Below are 17600 nucleotides of genomic sequence, written 5' to 3'. Positions count from 1 at the left end.
AGGGTCATTAACTTTTTCAAGCATTATTTCTCCCCCTATCTTGGGGATTGGAATTCCTTATCTATAATTTTATTATTCCCCAGGTCTTTCCCTCGCCTTTGTGCCCTCCGCCACCGGGCCCTTCCAGGCAGCTGTGATGAATGTATTGTTAAGATACAGAGGTTTAAAATAAAGTTAAGAGGTTTAAAATAAGTCCCATGAAATGACCTACAGGCAAAGGTGTCCGCAGGTTCGGTCTTTTTCTTCCCAGCAAGCAAACTACAAACTTCCCGGGGAAAACCTGGAGCCTGTGTCCCCCTTCCCCCAACATGGGTTCTTCCCATTGGTTCTTCCTGGGAGCCTCCGCCCCACCCACGGTACCGCCTCCTGGGAAGATGAACCAATAGGAGCGTGAGTTGTGGTTTAAACTCGGAGTCCGGGGAACTCTCTGGAGGCCGAGTCTCGGATGAGTTTGGCTGTTGGTCCCGACGTGGGTGGACCGTGGGTTCGTGACTGGCTGGGTGCGCGGGTCCTGCGAGGAGGAAGGTGGGCTGGGGGTTGGAAGCCGGAGGGCCTGGAGGTCGGGGTCTGGGGCTTCCCGGGCTCGTCTGCGTGGCCGAGCCGGGTTGAGCCACGGCCTCGTTCTGCGTGGGCAGTCCTCCATCTGATGAGTATCAGGGTCTGTGCCAGCCCCAAACCGCCGGGTCTTCTGGAACTTAGAGCCTCCGGCGCAGGTTTCAAGAGTTAAGAGCTGGATTAAATCCCTGTTGGCTCAAGAACGGGCTAAACTCGCTCCTTAGCTCTAGTTTTTGCGTGGACGTGCTCAGGGTAGAAAGTTTGGTCTGTGCTACACCTTCGCTTCTGTCTTCTTCCATAACCCCCGGGGTCTAATGTATGTTTCACACCCGCAGCTGGTCCAGAATGGCTACCCTGATCTTTGTTGATAAGGAAAATGGAGAACCAGGCACCCGTGTGGCTCCCAAGGACGGGCTGAAGCTGGGGTCGAGGCCTCGTAAGTAAACGGGCTGCAACCCGAGTCCGGTATTGTCAATCAATTGTGGGCGTGTCCCGGAGCTGGGGAAGCATTCTGTGTACTTGACAGCTTGAGTTAGGTATTACCAAATACCACTATTGCAACGTGCTTTTGGGTCTCTTTTTCATGTTCAGTACCTCAGATAATTAAGGGGGTACAGAACCGAAGTACTGTTAGGCCTATGGCCATGCCACCGATAAAAGTGGAGGTTGAGTTTGGGGATGAGAATGAGGCCAGGTTGATTTACACAGCCAGCCTTCTAGCTGCACCCGTGTTTATTGCCTGAATAATCTTATGGTAAGCCTTTTTCCTCAGCAGTCAAAGCTTTGGATGGGAGATCTCAGGTTTCAACACCACGGGTAGGCAAAATGTTTGATGCTCAAGCAGCCGTACCTAGAGTTGCCAGAAAGGCTTTGGGAACCGTCAACAGAGCCACAGAAAATTCAGTAAAGACTAGTGGACTTCTCAAACAGAAGCAGCCAACCTTCTCTGCCAAAAAGGTAAGTGTTGGCTACAAAGTCACTGTTGAAACACTTTAGCGCTTTTAACTCTTAAAGTGACTATAGGCCTCCTACTTCGCTTTCTCTCTTGTGAATGCAAGGAAATGTAGGCTACCCAATATAGATTAACAGGAGGGAAGCATGGGAAGCTTACTCTTTGTGGTCTTCCTCTGTGCCGCAAGATCAGAAGTCTCAGAAACAGCTGGTGAATATTTCTGCCTCACCTGTTCTTAATAAGTGTGGAGAAGATTGATAGGTAGTATCTATGTATGGTCATAGAAAGGATTGAGAGGGAGGGTTCTTTGCCGGAGGTCATGGAGCTAATCTAATAGCTTAGGAGGTACCATGCTCCTCCCAAAGGCCTCCTGGAGGAAGCACCAGGTACTCTGCTAGCATGTTGACCTTAGTGTGTGTGCACGAGTTAACAGTCTCTGCATCCCAGACTGAGGAGACTTTGCTGTGAAAGATGACTCAGCACATAGATTTACACTTCTTTTGCTAAAATAAGTGGTTTTATTATGTATTAGGAAAAAAAAAACCCTCGTACTTTATATTAAAATAAGACTTGAGGTGTGGGTTAGAACAAGATATCTTTTTAAAAAGCTAAGTTGAGTAAGAGAAATGTTAAGTTCAAGTATTGGAAGGCTATGGCAACAATAATGAGAATGTGACACAGAACTGAAGTGCGGGAAACCCTGCTTTAAGGATTTCTATAGGTATGCACATATGACATAAGGTTGGATCAGGAATGTGCAGGCTTCTGCTTTGGCCTGCTATAGTACACTACCTATCTGCCAACTTAAGATTAGGGAATTATCCAGGCTTCTAAACTGCTTAACTGTCTTTTGCTGAATCTTACTCAGTGTGTGTATTTCAACTTAATATTAACTAAGCAAATAATTAAGGGAACACTGATGGGGAAACATAGATGGAAATCACACTTCCAAAACCCAAAAATAGCTTTTCGGATTAGCTTCTGTGTGGGTGAGTCATGCTGTTTTCTCTGACAGGTTGAGTGACTGAGTTGATTAGCTCTGAGTTAACTCTGCCTTCTTGGTGACTTGTGCTGAGAGGTGTGGGTACTTAAATTTCAGGCTAACTCTTGAGCCATGCCACTAGAATTGCTGGCAGAATTGGTATGTAATTATGAGAAGTAAGGATTATGGTTTTTTAGAAGTCAGCATGAGATTGAAAAACTGGTGAAGCAGTCACATGTCTTGAAGAAGACTAATGATCTTTTGTCCTAATCAGTTGACAAGGCTTGCCTTTCACTAATTCATACTTTCTTGGATGGTTTTAGGTGACTGAGAAGACTGTCAAAGCAAAAAGCTCTGTTCCTGCCTCTGATGACACCTACCCAGAAATAGAAAAATTCTTTCCCTTCAATCCTTTAGGTAGTATTCTTTGGTATTACAAAAATGCTTTAATTTTGAGTTTCTCTTAGAATCCGATTCAGCTCTAATCTGATATGGATATGAATGTGAACTGTGACCCAAAACTGTAATAAGACTGTCTAAATCTGGGTTTCTTTCCACAAACGTACTTGTTGGCAGATTTATTTGTAAGGAACATCTTAGGTCAGAAGGGGAATTGGTACAAAGATGTGGAGAACATTGTTCCTGACCTCAAAAACATAAGGGGGATAAGATTTGTTCACTAACATTGAACAAGTCTAAATGGGACTGTTTTTTTTGGCAAGCCTTTTAGAAAGCGAGTTATATGTTAAGTTGAACAGTGTCTGAAAAAAATCCACATAGTCCGTGATAGCATGTGTATTTTTACTCCGTCAGCCTGCTAATGTATCTGAAGTATTTTCTGTTATAGAAGCACCTTTTCAAGCTTTAATCTACTCCCACTGGAGGAGAGGCTACTGTATTCAGGCTTTGGATGCAGTGTTTAACAAGACAGGCCCATGTTGATGGAGCCCATGATTTGGAGGGAAAGTCAAACATGAACAAATTCTCTCACTGTAAGTGAGAAGGAGAAACCAGCCCATTAGAGGGAACTGAACCTCACCTGGAAGAGCAGGGAGGCTTTCTCTCAGGAAGTGCCATGATGTGTGGCCTTTTAAAGGGTAACAGGGGAGAGCTAGGTGAAGCAGGGAGGGGCCAAGCAAGAGCACCACACCTATGTGTGTGCAGAGGTCCTGAGGTGGAGCAAAGGACTGGAGTGGTTCTGGGACAAAGGCAGAGGGAAGGCCGACAGAGGTGAGACTGTGGGCAGGTCCTGCAGCGCCTTCTAGGTTTCTGAGCTGGCATTTTTGCCCTTTCATCCAAAGGGCATTTAGTCATTCTGTACATCCAGGTTGTCTCTGGCTTTTATGTAATACATTTTATATAATTCAATTCTGCAGTTTTCTTGAAATTGTATTGTTGTGAGATTGTCAGGATAGCTGAGTCTCCGAGGGTATGTGATTAAGATTTGATAAAACGGAGTGCTTCCATGCTGATGATTACCATTCAGCCATTAAGGAAAATGAGGTAGATTTATGCATCTTGATCAGGAAGGAGGACTTCCATATGCTGTGTTTGAGGAAAGAGATACCGCCAAGTTGTCCTCCAAAATAGCATAAATTACTGAATTCATGTACAGTGGCGGATGATGCCTGCTTCTCTAATCTCTAACAGCAGATGTTTTAAACCTCTTATCAAAAGGGCAATGGGTATCTTATTGTTTTAAATTGGGGAGCATGTATGTGTGGTGAGCATACTTGATTATCGGCCTCCTATAGTTTGTTTTTTAATTTCCTGTTGGTATCTTTGCTTTTCTTTGATAATAGGTCTTCCTTTCCTTTTTCCTTTTCTATAACAGCTTTTGTGGATAAAGGAAATTAACCCTAATATGTTGCAGACTTTTTCCATCTGGAGTCTTTTGTCTGTTTATGGTTTCCTTTATAATTCAGTGCTTTTTGTTTTTTTTTTAAGATTTTATTTATTTGTGAGACACCGAGTACAAGCAGGGGGAGAGGGCAGAAGAAGAGGGAGAACTGGACTCTCTGCTGAGCAGGGACCCCGAAGTGGGGCTTGATTCTGGGACTCTGGGATCCTGACCTGAGTCAAAGGCAGAGGCTTCACCAACTGAGCTGCTTGAGTACCCCTTATAATTAAATGGTTTTAAATTAAATAGTTCCATATCACTCAGTTCCTTCTTAACTTCTGGGTTTTAGTCAGTCTTTAAAAGAGCAGGCTAGGGGCGCCTGGGTGGCTCAGTGTGTTAAGCCACTGCCTTCCGCTCAGGTCATGATCTCAGGGTCCTGGGATCGAGTGCCGCATCGGGCTCTCTGCTCAGCAGGGAGTCTGCTTCCTCCTCTCTCTGTCTGCCTCTGCCTGCTTGTGATTTCTCTCTGTCAAATAAATAAAATCTTAAAAAAAAAAATAAAATAAAAGAGCAGGCTTATTCCTAGTATTTAGGCTTTCAAGAACTTGCACACTTCAGAAAACGATGGTTCTCCTTCTGTCTTTGTTCTTTTGAGGAAATGCTAAACCTCTCAAAAAGAGGAAAGAATATTTAAATTCTATTTCTGTTACTATCAAGAAAATCATGCTGTATTCTTTTTTTAATTAAAAATTTTTTTGAAGTAATCTCTCAGTAAACTCAAGACCCTGAGGTCAAGAATATCATGCTCTACCAACTGAGGCAGGTGCCCCCCCCAAAATCTACTCTAATCCTAAGAAGTAAGGCACTTGGATTATAAGGAGTGTGACTTAATCCAGTAGTTCTTATTTTTGTTGTGGGATTTTCACAACTCTTAGAAGCTAATGAAGACACCAGAGAACTTTTGTGTGTCATTTATCAATTTTGATTCCTAATGCGGGATATTTAAATAAAAAAATGAATTCTTAAAAAAAAAACCCATTCATTAATGTAAGTAACTTTTTTCTAAGACCTAAAAATAACTTTTTTAAAACAGAAGAATTGTGTAGTTTTCTATTTTTGAAAACTTGCTTAATTTGGTTTAACATAAAGCACTGGTTTGTCCTCTGATTCTGCATTCAATCTATTGTATCTCTTGTTTTGGTTGAAGTACATGAAAAAAATCTGGCCACATACAGATACACAGTTAAGAAAGTGAAGAGCAGGGGCACCTGGGTGGCTCAGTGGTTAAGCCTCTGCCTTCCGGCTCGTCATGGTCTCAGGGTCCTGAGTTGCAGCCCCGCATAAGGCTCTCTGCTCAGCCTGGAGCCTGCTTCCTCCTCTCTCTCTCTCTGCCTGCCTCTCTGCCTACTTGTAATCTTTCTCTCTCTGTCACATAAGTAAAATCTTAAAAAAATTAAAAAATAAAAAAAATAAAGGGAAGAAGCACATTTCAATAGTCTTTTCAAATAAGTGTGCAGAGTTTTCTTTCCTACTAGACTAAAACCCAACAGGTGGCAGTTTCCAAATGTAGGGTTGCAATGTGTAATCTAAAACCTTATCAGTGAACATTTTGTACTCTGACAATAAGTGCTAAAATACACTGGGCTGTTCTGCACTTTGTATCTTTTATTTTTGCATTTATCACACATTAATCATTTAGAAATAATGATTCACTGGGAACTGTAGCTCATCCAAATGTTGAAGTGTGTCATTATGCAGTATCAAACACACATTAATGCCACCACGGATCTCATCAGAAAAGTGTATTAGGAAGTTGGCAAGCTAATGACTGCCGATAAGTTTTCCAGAATTCTAGTTTTATTTTTTTTTCTTGGAATTGTGATCATTGGCAATGAATATCGTGTTTCTTGAAGTGGTAGAACTTCTTTCATTCCGTGCTACAAATACACAAGTTTGAGTAACCAGTTTGTCTTTCCATTGTTATTTCAACTAAATAGTGTTCCAGGAAAAAGGCCTCTAGTTTAGCTTGCAAACCGAATAATCATGCAAATCTTGTTTTCTTTGTGCTTACCTGGTACTTTGGTATGCAGCAGAAGTGCTTTATGGCATACTTATTTCATCATACAGAATACTAAAAAGACCACTGTTCTTCAGGGTTGAGAGCTAATAAAATTAATACTTCTTACTGCAGATGGCAAAGTGAGGCGTGAAGCTGGCAATTTTTTACTGCAAGTGAATGGTACTGAGGAGTAGTGACTATAAAATATAGTTTATTGCCACTGCCTTGATTTGTGCCAAGGCACAGCAGTTCCATCCATCATTGCTTTTGTACCATCACTGCAAATGTCAACACAGCAGAAGAAGGTGTTAATGTTACTAAGCACAGAGTTTGACCTCACTGTTCCACTGAAAGTGTCTCAGACCCCCAAGGGGCCCCTGACCACTCTGAGAACCACTGCCTTGATAAAGTACTTTGTCTTTGTGGCAGATTTTGAGAGTTTCGACCTGCCTGAAGAACACCAGATTGCACACCTCCCCTTGAATGGAGTGCCTCTCATGATCCTTGATGAGGAGAGGGAGCTTGAAAAGCTGTTACACCTGGGCCCCCCTTCACCTCTGAAGATACCCTCTCCACCATGGGAGTCTAGTAAGTGAACAAGTGCCCTTCTAGAAGGGCTGCGGATTATTTGTTTCCTAATGCTTCCATTACTGTGGGGGCAGAATTGTGTAGAAGATTAGCCTATAAGTAATTTCTGTTTCAAACTTCAGAGATTAATTAAAGTTTCAGAATAATGAAAACTGCTTTCAGTTGGTATTGTTTTCAGTCCCAAATGCCCAGGTAAAATTAAGTCCTTCTGGAATCTGGACAGTTTAGATGCAGAAAATAAGAGTAAATTTAGGATACAGCTTCATAGCTTATAGCTTGAAGTGTAATAAACTTGTTTGGAATGAGAATTCCAAGTTCTATCCAAAGCTAATCTAGGATCAAGACACCTGAGCACAGTAGCACAGAACGGCAAAATCTTACTACCAAGGTGGGAGGCCTCTGTATGTTTTCTATTTGTTCTGATGGGATAGCGTATACTATTTTATAAATTGCCATAGTCGTATTGTTGGCTCTTACTTGGGTCTCTCAGAGTAATGGAGTTTCAGGTATGTCTAAGATTTATTTCCTAATGAAGTTTAATTCTGGGGTTTTAGCCACATTTCAAGAACTGAGTGTATGTGTGTGTGTGTCTAGCTGGGGTGGGGCTAGGGATTCATTAGACAAAGGGGAAAATAACAATTTGTGAGTAAAATTGACAACCAATGTCTGTTGAGATGGACTAAAGCATTTGCAGATATTGAATAAAAAATTCCTGTTTTCTAGATCTGTTGCAGTCTCCAAGTGTTCTGTCGACCCTGGATGTTGAATTGCCACCTGTTTGCTATGACTTAGATATTTAAATTACTTAGCGTTTAATAGTTTGTATGTTTTGTATTAATAAAGCAACTTTTTAACAGACTCTTCCTAATCTCGCAGTTGGTATTCTTTGGAATTTGCTTAAAATGGTATGAAAATTAGTGGAAGTGTTTGACAAGGAACTAAAATCTGACAATAGAAGTATATCTTATTTGAAAACTTACCTTAAAACCCTTCGGTTTTTTTTAACAGCTTATTTTAGACGCTGCCACTGTTCTCCCTGAAACATACACCCCTCAATGTGTACTTTACTGCCTTTCTGTGGCCATTAACTAGTGACAGTTATTAGATCTCTTAATTAGAAGAGCCACTTCTAGCTCATTAAATATCTATTGCTAAGCATTCTTTATTGCTGGTTCTATTTGGTTTCTAATGACTTTAATACTCACTATTTGGTAATCAGAATTTGAAAGGCTCTAAATCTTCTGAGAACTCTTCCTCCCTGGGATCTTCAATTAGGTACTTTCAAGAGCGCAGCAGATAATTTATGGTTAGTAATAACCACTCTTCACCTATAGGAAACTCTGTTCAGTTGCTTACACTGTTTTTGGACCTGCTTTAAATATTTAATAAGCATTATTGTGTTTCAAGTTTATGACCCTATTTTTCAGATGAGAACTGTGAAGTGCAGAAACTCATTGATATGCCAGAGACATGAAGAGCTATCACTTTGGCTCCCAAGTTGGGGATTGGGATCAAAATATCAGATTATAAATGGTTGCTTATGGATTTTCTTTTTTGGAGGGCTGGGATGGAGGATATTAAAAAAAAAAAATTGTGGCCACCATTTACAATTCCAATGTATCACATACCTTTGGTTTTGGAGCTTCTCTTGGTAAAGGAGATCTGGCAATAGTTGGCCCTTGTTTCGAATACTTGGACTGGCAGTGGAATGCTCGCTGCCTTTTAGGTGGGCTTTCTGTGCTATAGGCCCTAAATGAAATAGCCCGAAGGGACAACTGAAGTGTCCTTCTACTGTCTCTTTTCACTCCAGCTCCCTTCTCTCCCTTTACTTGCCTAGGCCATGGGGTCCAATTGAATTGATCCTTATTTAATACCAGCCTATGTAGGAAGCCTCTCTCCTGTAAGGTCTGTAGCATCTGTAGTCAGAATCTGAACCCTTTTCCATCGTTATCGCAATTGGTATTCTATGGAATTTGCTGGAAACCGAAAGCTAGCAGAAGTGTTTAGCAGACTAGGGTCTGCAATCTGACAATCATTTATCTTATTGAAAAACTTAGGGGCACCTGTGTGGCTCAGTGAGTTAACTCTCTGCTTTCAGCTCAGGTCATGATCTCAGGATCCTGGGATCAAGTCCCACATCGGGCTTTCTGTTAAACAGGGAGCTTGCTTTCTCCCCCTCTGTCTCTGCCTGCTTTCTCTGCCTACTTGTGATCTCTCTCTCCCTCTGTTAAATAAATAAAATCTTAAAAAAAAAAACAACCTTAAAACCCTTTGGTTTATTTTAATGATTTATTTTATTTATTTTGAGAGAGAGAGAGAAAGTGCAAGAGAGAGTGTGAGTGGGGAAGGGCAGAAGGAGAGGGAAAGAGAGAATCTTAAGCGTGTTCCATGCCCAGCACGGAGTCCAATGCAGCCTGATCTCATGACTCTGACCTGAAATCAAGAGTTGGACGCTTAACCGACTTAGCTACTCAGGTACCCCTTAATGGTTTATTTTAGAAGCTGCCACTTATCCCTGAAACCTAAACCCCTCAATGTGTACTTTATTGCCTCCATTGTTCAGAAGCAAACAAGGAAGTGGCAAGATAGGCATGAAATACTAGGAACACATACACTGATCTCGATCTTAAAAAAATTTTATCTTCAAAATCTAACTGAATCAGTCTGAACTTCTGTAATTAGTAGACTCCTAAAAGAGAAAATAAGACTATTAGGACACTTGGTTTTAAGGAAGAGTATTAGATCTTCCATCCTCAGATATAGGAAGAGCCCTGTGAAAACAAAGTATGATGGTGAGTGGTTTTCATACTCGGTGATAAATTTAGAAGCTTTGGAAAGGGGTCTCTTGTTGTAGAAGGAACAAAGGACTGAGAGCCTGGCAGCTAGTTAGTCCTTTACCAGCTAGCTGTCCTTGGTGATCTCTCTTCATCTGCTATTAATCCAAATACAAAGTGCTTGGGGTGCCTCGGTGGCTCAGTCTGTCCGACTTGATTTCCACTTTGGATTTTGATTCAGATCATGATCCAGGGTGTTTGGGATCTAGCCCCACGTCAGGTTCCACACTCAGCACAGAGTCTGCTTGTCCCTCTCCCTCCTCCTCTATTCCTCTCCCCTTGTTCTCCCAGGTGTGGGCTCTCATGCTCTCTCAAATAAGTAAAATCTTAAAAGTGACTAATGTTGGTCGTGGCTTTGAGAACTTTAGACAGAAGCTTCTCTCCATTAATATAGGTAATTTTTATTCTGTGGGGATTGCTGCTATGTGTATACATTTTACTAAGTATCACATGTTTGGCTCCATTACTTAAAGCTTACAAGAAGTCCTATTTGCAATTCTAGTCTGTCCAAGTGATAATTCTCTAAGTTGATTGTTTTTGGGGTAGGCAGTTCCACCACACCGGACCGTAAGGGTGCTCTGATATATGAAAAGTCCACCCATACCTAGCATATGCCTCCATTGACATTTTTTGGGCTTTGAATTTTGATGAACCCTCAATAGGAACACGAAGCTTTTAAAATATGTTAATGTAAATATTCTTTCAGACCAATTCTGAGCAATGGTACCAAGCCACAGAAGGGTCGGTACAACCATTAAAATTCCCAAGTTGACTTTGTTCTTTCCATTAGTTTAATCAATCATGTACACAGGCCTCTCTGTACTAGGGACCAGGGCTGTGATGGTTAAGTGACACATTGCCCCTGCTCTCAGGGCTATTGTCCAGTGGGGGACACTGGCAGGAAATGCTGTCAGGATACAGGAAAATAAATTCAGGGGCAGGAAGAACCAGCTGCTGGGGAAGCACTTTCCAGCCCAGTTTAGGGAAGGGCAGAGGAGGCTTCCTGAGGAGAAACCATGGATGGACACATGATGGAAGAAACGTGCTCTGGCCTGAGGAAACAGCTTCTGCAAATGCTGGGAGGCAAGAGAATACAACTTGTCGAATGTTGAATGAAAACCAACTCCCCCATCACCACTCCTGCCTTTATTTTTATTTTTATTTTTTTCCTTTTTCTCCTTCAGGTTTGGGTGAGGACTGTGGTTGGTAACAAAGGAGTCTGGAGAGTTAAGCAGGGCCACATGGCTTTGTAAACTCTGGCAAGGGGCTTAGCATCTGTTTAGGGATGGGATGTTAGGGGCCATGGAAAGGTTTTAAGGAGGGGAGTAACAGGGTGAGGTTTGTGTTTCAGAACCTCACTGTGGAGGCAGGGAGACTGCTCTGGAGTCTACCATAGCTGATGTTGATGAAATGACTTGAAGAGGTGACCATGGAGAATGGAATAAGGCTTCAGGAGGGATCCAGGAGTTGGACTTGGCAGAGTGGCAAACGATCTGGAGATAGCACTGGGAGGAGTCAGTGATGCCCGGGAGCATCCCTCACGGGGCGGGGGGGGGAGGTTTCCCCAGTTGTGTTTACAAATGTGTTTTTTGCTGCATAGTCGGTAATTGGAAAATATGATACAGATACACACTGGAATTAAATATACTCATTAAAAGGGAGCTAGGGGTGCCTGGGTGGTTCAGTTGGTTAAGCGACCGCCTCTTGATTTTGGCTCAGGTCATGATCTCAGGGTCGTGAGATCAGGCCCTGTGTCAGGCTCCGTGCTCAGCACAAAGTTGACTTGAGATGCTCCTCTCCCCTTATGCCTCCCCACCACTTACTTGCTTCCTCGCTCTCTCTCTCTGAAGTAAATCTTTTTAAAATAAAATGTATCTATATATGTGGCCAAGGAAAGATAATTATGGGACTTTTTTGTTGTCAAAAGTGGGTTACAGAACAGGATCTAGCATCACTTTTATTTACACATATTATGAGACAGAAAAGCATAGTGACAAAAAGTGAAAAATGAGATTGTGGCTCAGCAATGTAGTTCCTCCGTGACCTTGGGCATATCATTTAACCTCTCTGAACTTCTGTTTTTTCATTCGTGAGATCCTTGATAGAGTTTATCGTGAAAGGTTGTCAGGATGAGTACGTGAGCTACTGCATGCACAAAAACCAGCTTGACTTGTAGTAAGCTTTTCAGTTTCATTTATGGTTAGGTTATTTGTGAGCATAAAAATATCCATAAAACCATACATTCATGCCTTACTGAGGTTATCTTGTGTGTGCATATGGGAGATCAGCTTAAACTTATAAAAACTTATATATTAATAGGATTACACCATTTAAAGAAAGAGAAAATACTCCTCCCTCTGGAGGCTGGAGAGATTGTCTGAGGTCATACTTTTTTTTTTTTTTTTTAAGATTTTATTTATAAGAAGAGCAAGGAGGGGGAGGAGCAGAGCGAGAGGGAGAACTAGACTCCCTACTCAGCAGGAAGCCCGATGTGGGGCTCAATCCTGTGGAGGCCAAGAAAAACAAGGCTGTACCCACCTCGAGTCTAGTCTAGCCCTAATATCGCCCTCCCCTCCATAAAACTGAAGGAGGCTGAGGCGGAAGAAAATGGAAACAAAGTTAAACCTAAATCTCACTAACAAGAATACTTGATAGGAGACATGTGGCATTCCACCAGGAAACTCCCAATTGTCATGTTAGTGCCTCAGCAGAGGGAGAAACGGCTTTGATTTGATAATAACTGGGCCTCCAATATCCTGATAGTCTTTTTTACCCTGATAGCCCTTCTGAGCATCCCCTTTGTCCTCACCTACTGCTGTGCCAGCAATCGTGGCCCAAATATTGACTGCCAAGTCCACCCCCACTCTGCCTTTAAAAACTCTGACTGTAATCCAGTTTGGGGTCCAAGTCCCTACTCTGCTATGCCAGGTATACTTGGGCCCAAGCTTAAGCATGTCACCTTGGGGTCCAAGTCCCTACTCTGCTGTGTTGGGTATACTTGGGCCCAAGCTTAAGCTTGTCAAATAAACCCTCATGTGATTGCATCAGTGTTGGCTCCTTGGTGGTCCCTTGGACACGAAAACTTGGGCATAACAAATCCCAGGACCCTGAGATCATGACTTGAGCCAAAGGCAGATGCTTCACCAACCCTGCTACCCAGGCATTCAGTAATTTTTTTTTTTTAAGAAAAACATTTATCCCATTTGTCTTGATAACAGTCGAATGAATCCCTATGTTCTTGCCCATGGGCTTTATTGTGGAGCTGGGGGCATTGGTTTGAGCCTTACCTTGAGCCTTTAAGGTTCAGGGATGCCTGAACACTCAGTTCGTGAGTTGGGATGGGCCTAGTGCAGCTGCTTCTGAAATGGCCGGATAGGAGGCTGGCTGGGGTAGGAGACGGTGCTTTGGTGTTAGTGCCTTTCGAGAGCTGAAGAGCCTTCCTGGGGCAGATCACCCAGTGGGGCCAGTCAGCATCCGTACAGATTCATGATCAACCAACTTTGTGTGTTGACCGGGGCACGCAACATTGCCTGGCAGTTTTACACTGATATCATTCTTCCACTTGGAGGCCACTGTATTTCTACCTCTCCACTCCTTAAACTTGAGTCTGTCTGCTACCACCCCTGCCTCTCAGGTGCTGAACCTCCCCCTAGTAGAAGCTGCAGGAGCCCACAGTCAGGAATGTCCTCTTCTTGCTGCCATTTATTCTACAACATCTTGCAACGGATGTCCTGCCTGGCTCATGTCCCCTTGTCCCCTCTTTGGTTATCTCCCCCCTCTACTTATAAAAACTTATATATTAATAGGATTACACCATTTAAAGAAAGAGAAAATACTCCTCCCTCTGGAGGCAGGAGAGATTGTCTGAGGTCATACTTTTTTTTTTTTTAAGATTTTATTTATAAGAAGAGCAAGGAGGGGGAGGAGCAGAGCGAGAGCGAGAAGCAGACTCCCTGCTCAGCAGGGAGCCCGATGTGGGGCTCAATCCTGTGGAGGCCAAGAAGTTTTGAGGAGGGACTCCAGCCTCTGCAGTCTCCCTTTTGTACCTAAAACTCCTTCTTTGTCTCCACCTCTTTCCAGTCGCAAACTCCGCGTGATCTTCTGCAGTCCTGCGGTTTGAAATCCCACCTCTCTGCCGCATTGCCGTCTCTGACCCAGCTCTCTCCCCTAAACTCTGTAGTTGCTTACTAGATCTCAAGTCTCCTCTGTCTAACCTGGAGCTCTAGTTTTTCCCCTCTCCAGTCTGCACCTTGCTAGCCTTCAATACCTTAATAAGTGGTGTTTACTCCTGCCACAAACCTGGGGCTATCCTTGTCACCTCCATCCTTCCCCACATCCATCCCCATCGCAAGCCTGATAATTCTGCCTCTGGTATCTATTCCCGGTTTGTTCACTGCTTCCCACCCCTCAAGTGCAAACTGTAATTTCTCATGATCACCAAAGCCCTCTAACTGGCAGTTCTACTTCCACTCATGCCCCTTCCAACCCATTCTCCACCATTGCCAGAGTGAATCGTATTTTATTTACCATTATTTTTTAAATTAACATATAATGTATTTTTGCTTCAGGGGTGCAGGTCTGTGAATCATCACTTTTACACAATTCCCAGCACTCACCATAGCACATACCCTCCCTAGTGTCCATAATCCAGACACCCAACCCCTCCCCCCAGCCCCCAGCAACCCTCAGTTTGTTTCCTGAGATTAAGAGTCTCTTATGATTTGTCTCCCTCCTGATCCCATCTTGTTTCATTTTTTCTCTCCCCACCCCACATGACCTCTTGCCCTGCCTCTCAAATTCCTCATATCAAAGAGAGCATATGATAATTGTCTTTCTCTGGTTGACTTATTTTGCTTAGCATAATACCCTCTAGTTCCTTTCATATTGCAAATGGCAAGATTTTGGGTTTTTTGATGGCTGCATAGTATTGCATTGTATTATATACCACATCTTTTTTATCCATTCATCTGTTGATGAACATCTAGGTTCTTTCCATAGTTTGGCTATTGTGGACATTGCTGCTATAAACATTCGGGTACATGTGGCCCTTCAGATCAATACATTTGTGTCTTTAGGGTAAATACCCAGTAGTGCAATTGTTGGATCGTAGGGTAGCTTTTCTTTCAACTTTTTTAGGAACCTCCATACTGTTTTCCAGAGTGGCTGCATCAGCTTGCATTCCCACCAACAGTGTGGGAGGGTTCCCCTTTCTCCACATCCTCACCAACATTTGTCATTTCCTAACTGGTTAATTTTAACCATACTGACTGGTGTGAGGTGGTGTCTCATTGTGGTTTTGATTTGTATTTCCCTGATGCCGAGTGATGTGGAGCACTTTTTCATGTGTCCATTGACCATCTGGATGTCTTTGGTGAAATGTCTGTTCATGTCTTCTGCCCATTTCTTGATTGGATTATTTGTTCTTTGGGAGTTGAGTTTGATAAGTTCTTTATAGATTTTGGATACTAACCTTTTATCAGATATGTCATTTGTGAACATCTTCTTCTATTCTGTCAGTTGTCTTTTGGTTTTGTTGACTGTTTCCTTTGCTGTGCAAAAACTTTTGATTGTGATAAAGTTCCAGTGGTTCATTTTTGCCCTCACTTCCCTTGCCTTTGGCGATGTTTCAAGGAAGAAGTTGCAGCTGAGGTTGAAGAGGTTGCTACCTGTGTTCTCCTCAAGGATTTTGATGGATTCCTCTCTCACATTCAGGTCTTTCATCCATTTTGAGTCTGTTTTTGTGTGTGATGTAAGGAAATGGTCTGGTTTCGTTCTTCTGCATGTATGTGGCTGTCCAATTTTCCCAACACCATTTGTTGAAGAGACTGTCTTTTTTCCATTGGACGTTCTTTCCTGCTTTGTTGAAGGTGAGTTGACCATAGAGTTGAGGGTCAATTTTTGGGCTCTCTGTTCTATTCCATTGATCTATGTGTCTGTTTTTGTGCCAGTACCAAACTGTCTTGATGATGACAGCTTTGTAATAAAGCTTGCAGTCTGGAATTGTGATGCTGCAAATTTTGGTTTTCTTTTTCAACATTCCTCTGGCTATTGGAGGGTCTTTTCTGGTTCCATATAAATTTTAGGATTCTTTTTTCTGTTTCTTTGAGAAAAATTGATGGTATTTTGATAGGGATTGCATTAAATGTGTAGACTGCTTTAGGTAGCATAGACAGTTTCACAATATTTGCTATTCCAATCCATGAACATGGAATGTTTTTCCATTTGTGTCTTCCTCAATTTCTTTCATGAGTACTTAATAGTTTTCTGAGTACAGATTCTTTGCCTCTTTGGTTAGTTTTATTCCTAGGTATCTTATGCTTTTGGGTGCAATTGTAAATGGGATTGACTCCTTAATTTCTCTTTCTTCTGTCTTGTTGGTATATAGAAATACAACTGATTTCTGTGCATTGATTTTATATCCTGACACTTTACTGAATCCTGTATGAGTTCTAGAAGTTTTGGAGTAGAGTCTATTGGGTTTTCCACATAAAGTATCATATCATCTGCAAACGGTGAGAGTTTGACTTCTTTGCCAATTCAGATGCCTTTTATTTCTTTTTATTGTCTGATTGCTGTGGCTAGCACTTCTAGTACTGTGTTGAATAGCAGTGGTGATAGTGGACAGCCCTGCTGTGTTCCCGACCTTAGGGGAATAGCTCTCAGTTTTCCTCCATTGAGAATGAGACTGGCTGTGGGTTTTTCATAGGTGGCTTTGATAATATTGAGGTGTGTACCCTCTATCCCTACACTTTGAAGAATTTTGATCAAGAAAGGATGCTGTACTTTGTCAAGTGCTTTTTCAGCATCTATTGAGAGTATCATATGGTTCTTGTTCTTTCTTTTATTAATGTATCATATTGATTGACTTGTGGATGTTGAATCAACTTTGCAGCTCAGGAATATATCCCACTTGGTCGTGGTGAACAATCCTTTTAATGTAGTGTTGGATCCTATTGGCTAGTATTTTGGTGTGAATTTTCACATCTGTGTTCATCAAGGATGTTGGTTTGTAATTCTTCTTTTTAATGGGGTCTTTGTCTGGTTTTGGGATCAAGATGATGCTGGCCTCATAAAATGAGTTTGGAAGTTTTCCTTCCATTTCTATTTTTTGGAACAGTTTCAGGAGAATAGGTATTCATTCTTCTTTAAATGTTTGGTAGAATTACCCTAGGAAGTTGTCTGGCCTGGGCTCTTGTTTTTTGGAAGATTTTTGATGACTGCTTCAATTTCATTACTGGTTATGGGTCTGTTCAGGTTTTCTATTTCTTCCCGGTTCAGTTTTGGTAGTTTATATGTCTCTAAGAATGCATCCATTTTTTCCAGGTTGACAAATTTGCTGGTGTATAGTTGCTCGTAATATGTTCTTATAATTGTTTGTATTTCTCTAGTGTTGGTTGTAATCTCTCCTCTTTCATTCATGAGTTCATTAATTTGGGTCCTTTTTCTTTTCTTTTTGATAAGACTGGCCAGGGTTCTATCAGTCTTATTAATTCTTTCAGAGAACCAGTTCCTAGTTTCCTTGATTTGTTCTCCTGTTCTTTTGGTTTCTATTTCATTGATTTCTGCTCTGGTCTTTCTTATTTCTCTCCTGCTGGGTTTAGGCTTTCTTTGTTGTTCTTTTGCCAGCTCCTTTAGGTGTAGGGTTAGGTTGTGTACTTGAGACCTTTGTTGTTTCTTGAGAAAGGCTTATATCACATGTATTTTCCTCTCAGGACTGCCTTTGCTGTGTCCCACAGATTTTGAACAGTTGTGTTTTCATTTTCATTTGTTTCCATGAATTTTTTAAAAAT

At 42.0% G+C, this 17600-nt stretch overlaps 1 protein-coding gene across 4 annotated transcripts; it reads left to right on the top strand.

Annotated features, from left to right (window-relative positions):
- Positions 1-406: 406 nt before the first annotated feature.
- On the top strand, positions 407-7835 carry PTTG1 (PTTG1 regulator of sister chromatid separation, securin). Of its 4 annotated transcripts, none has more exons than XM_044230204.1 (6): positions 407-525; positions 891-991; positions 1331-1512; positions 2813-2906; positions 6818-6976; positions 7700-7835. In XM_044230204.1, the coding sequence occupies exons 1-6, from the start codon at positions 446-448 to the stop codon at positions 7774-7776; spliced, it is 693 nt and encodes a 230-aa protein (XP_044086139.1). In that variant the 5' UTR covers positions 407-445; the 3' UTR covers positions 7777-7835. The 4 variants fall into 4 exon arrangements, with proteins under 4 accessions (XP_044086139.1, XP_044086130.1, XP_044086147.1 ...); XM_044230195.1 differs by having other exon boundaries at positions 1328-1512; XM_044230212.1 differs by having other exon boundaries at positions 436-484; positions 1328-1512.
- The last annotated feature ends 9765 nt before the right edge of the window (positions 7836-17600 follow it).

This window comes from Neovison vison, chromosome 1, assembly GCF_020171115.1.
Source record: "Neovison vison isolate M4711 chromosome 1, ASM_NN_V1, whole genome shotgun sequence".
Lineage (NCBI taxonomy): Eukaryota > Metazoa > Chordata > Mammalia > Carnivora > Mustelidae > Neogale > Neogale vison.
Note: the sequence above shows the minus strand (reverse complement) of the source record. Positions and strands in the feature narration are given on the sequence as shown.

Bases quoted from the DNA above. Each gene is read 5' to 3' on its own strand.
- PTTG1 (XM_044230195.1), top strand. From the start codon at position 446: ATGAGTTTGGCTGTTGGTCCCGACGTGGGTGGACCGTGGGTTCGTGAC. The intron at 526-890 runs GTGGGCTGGGGG...TCACACCCGCAG, and splicing joins CGGGTCCTGCGAGGAGGAAG to CTGGTCCAGAATGGCTACCC. The intron at 2,907-6,817 runs GTAGTATTCTTT...TCTTTGTGGCAG, and splicing joins CTTTCCCTTCAATCCTTTAG to ATTTTGAGAGTTTCGACCTG.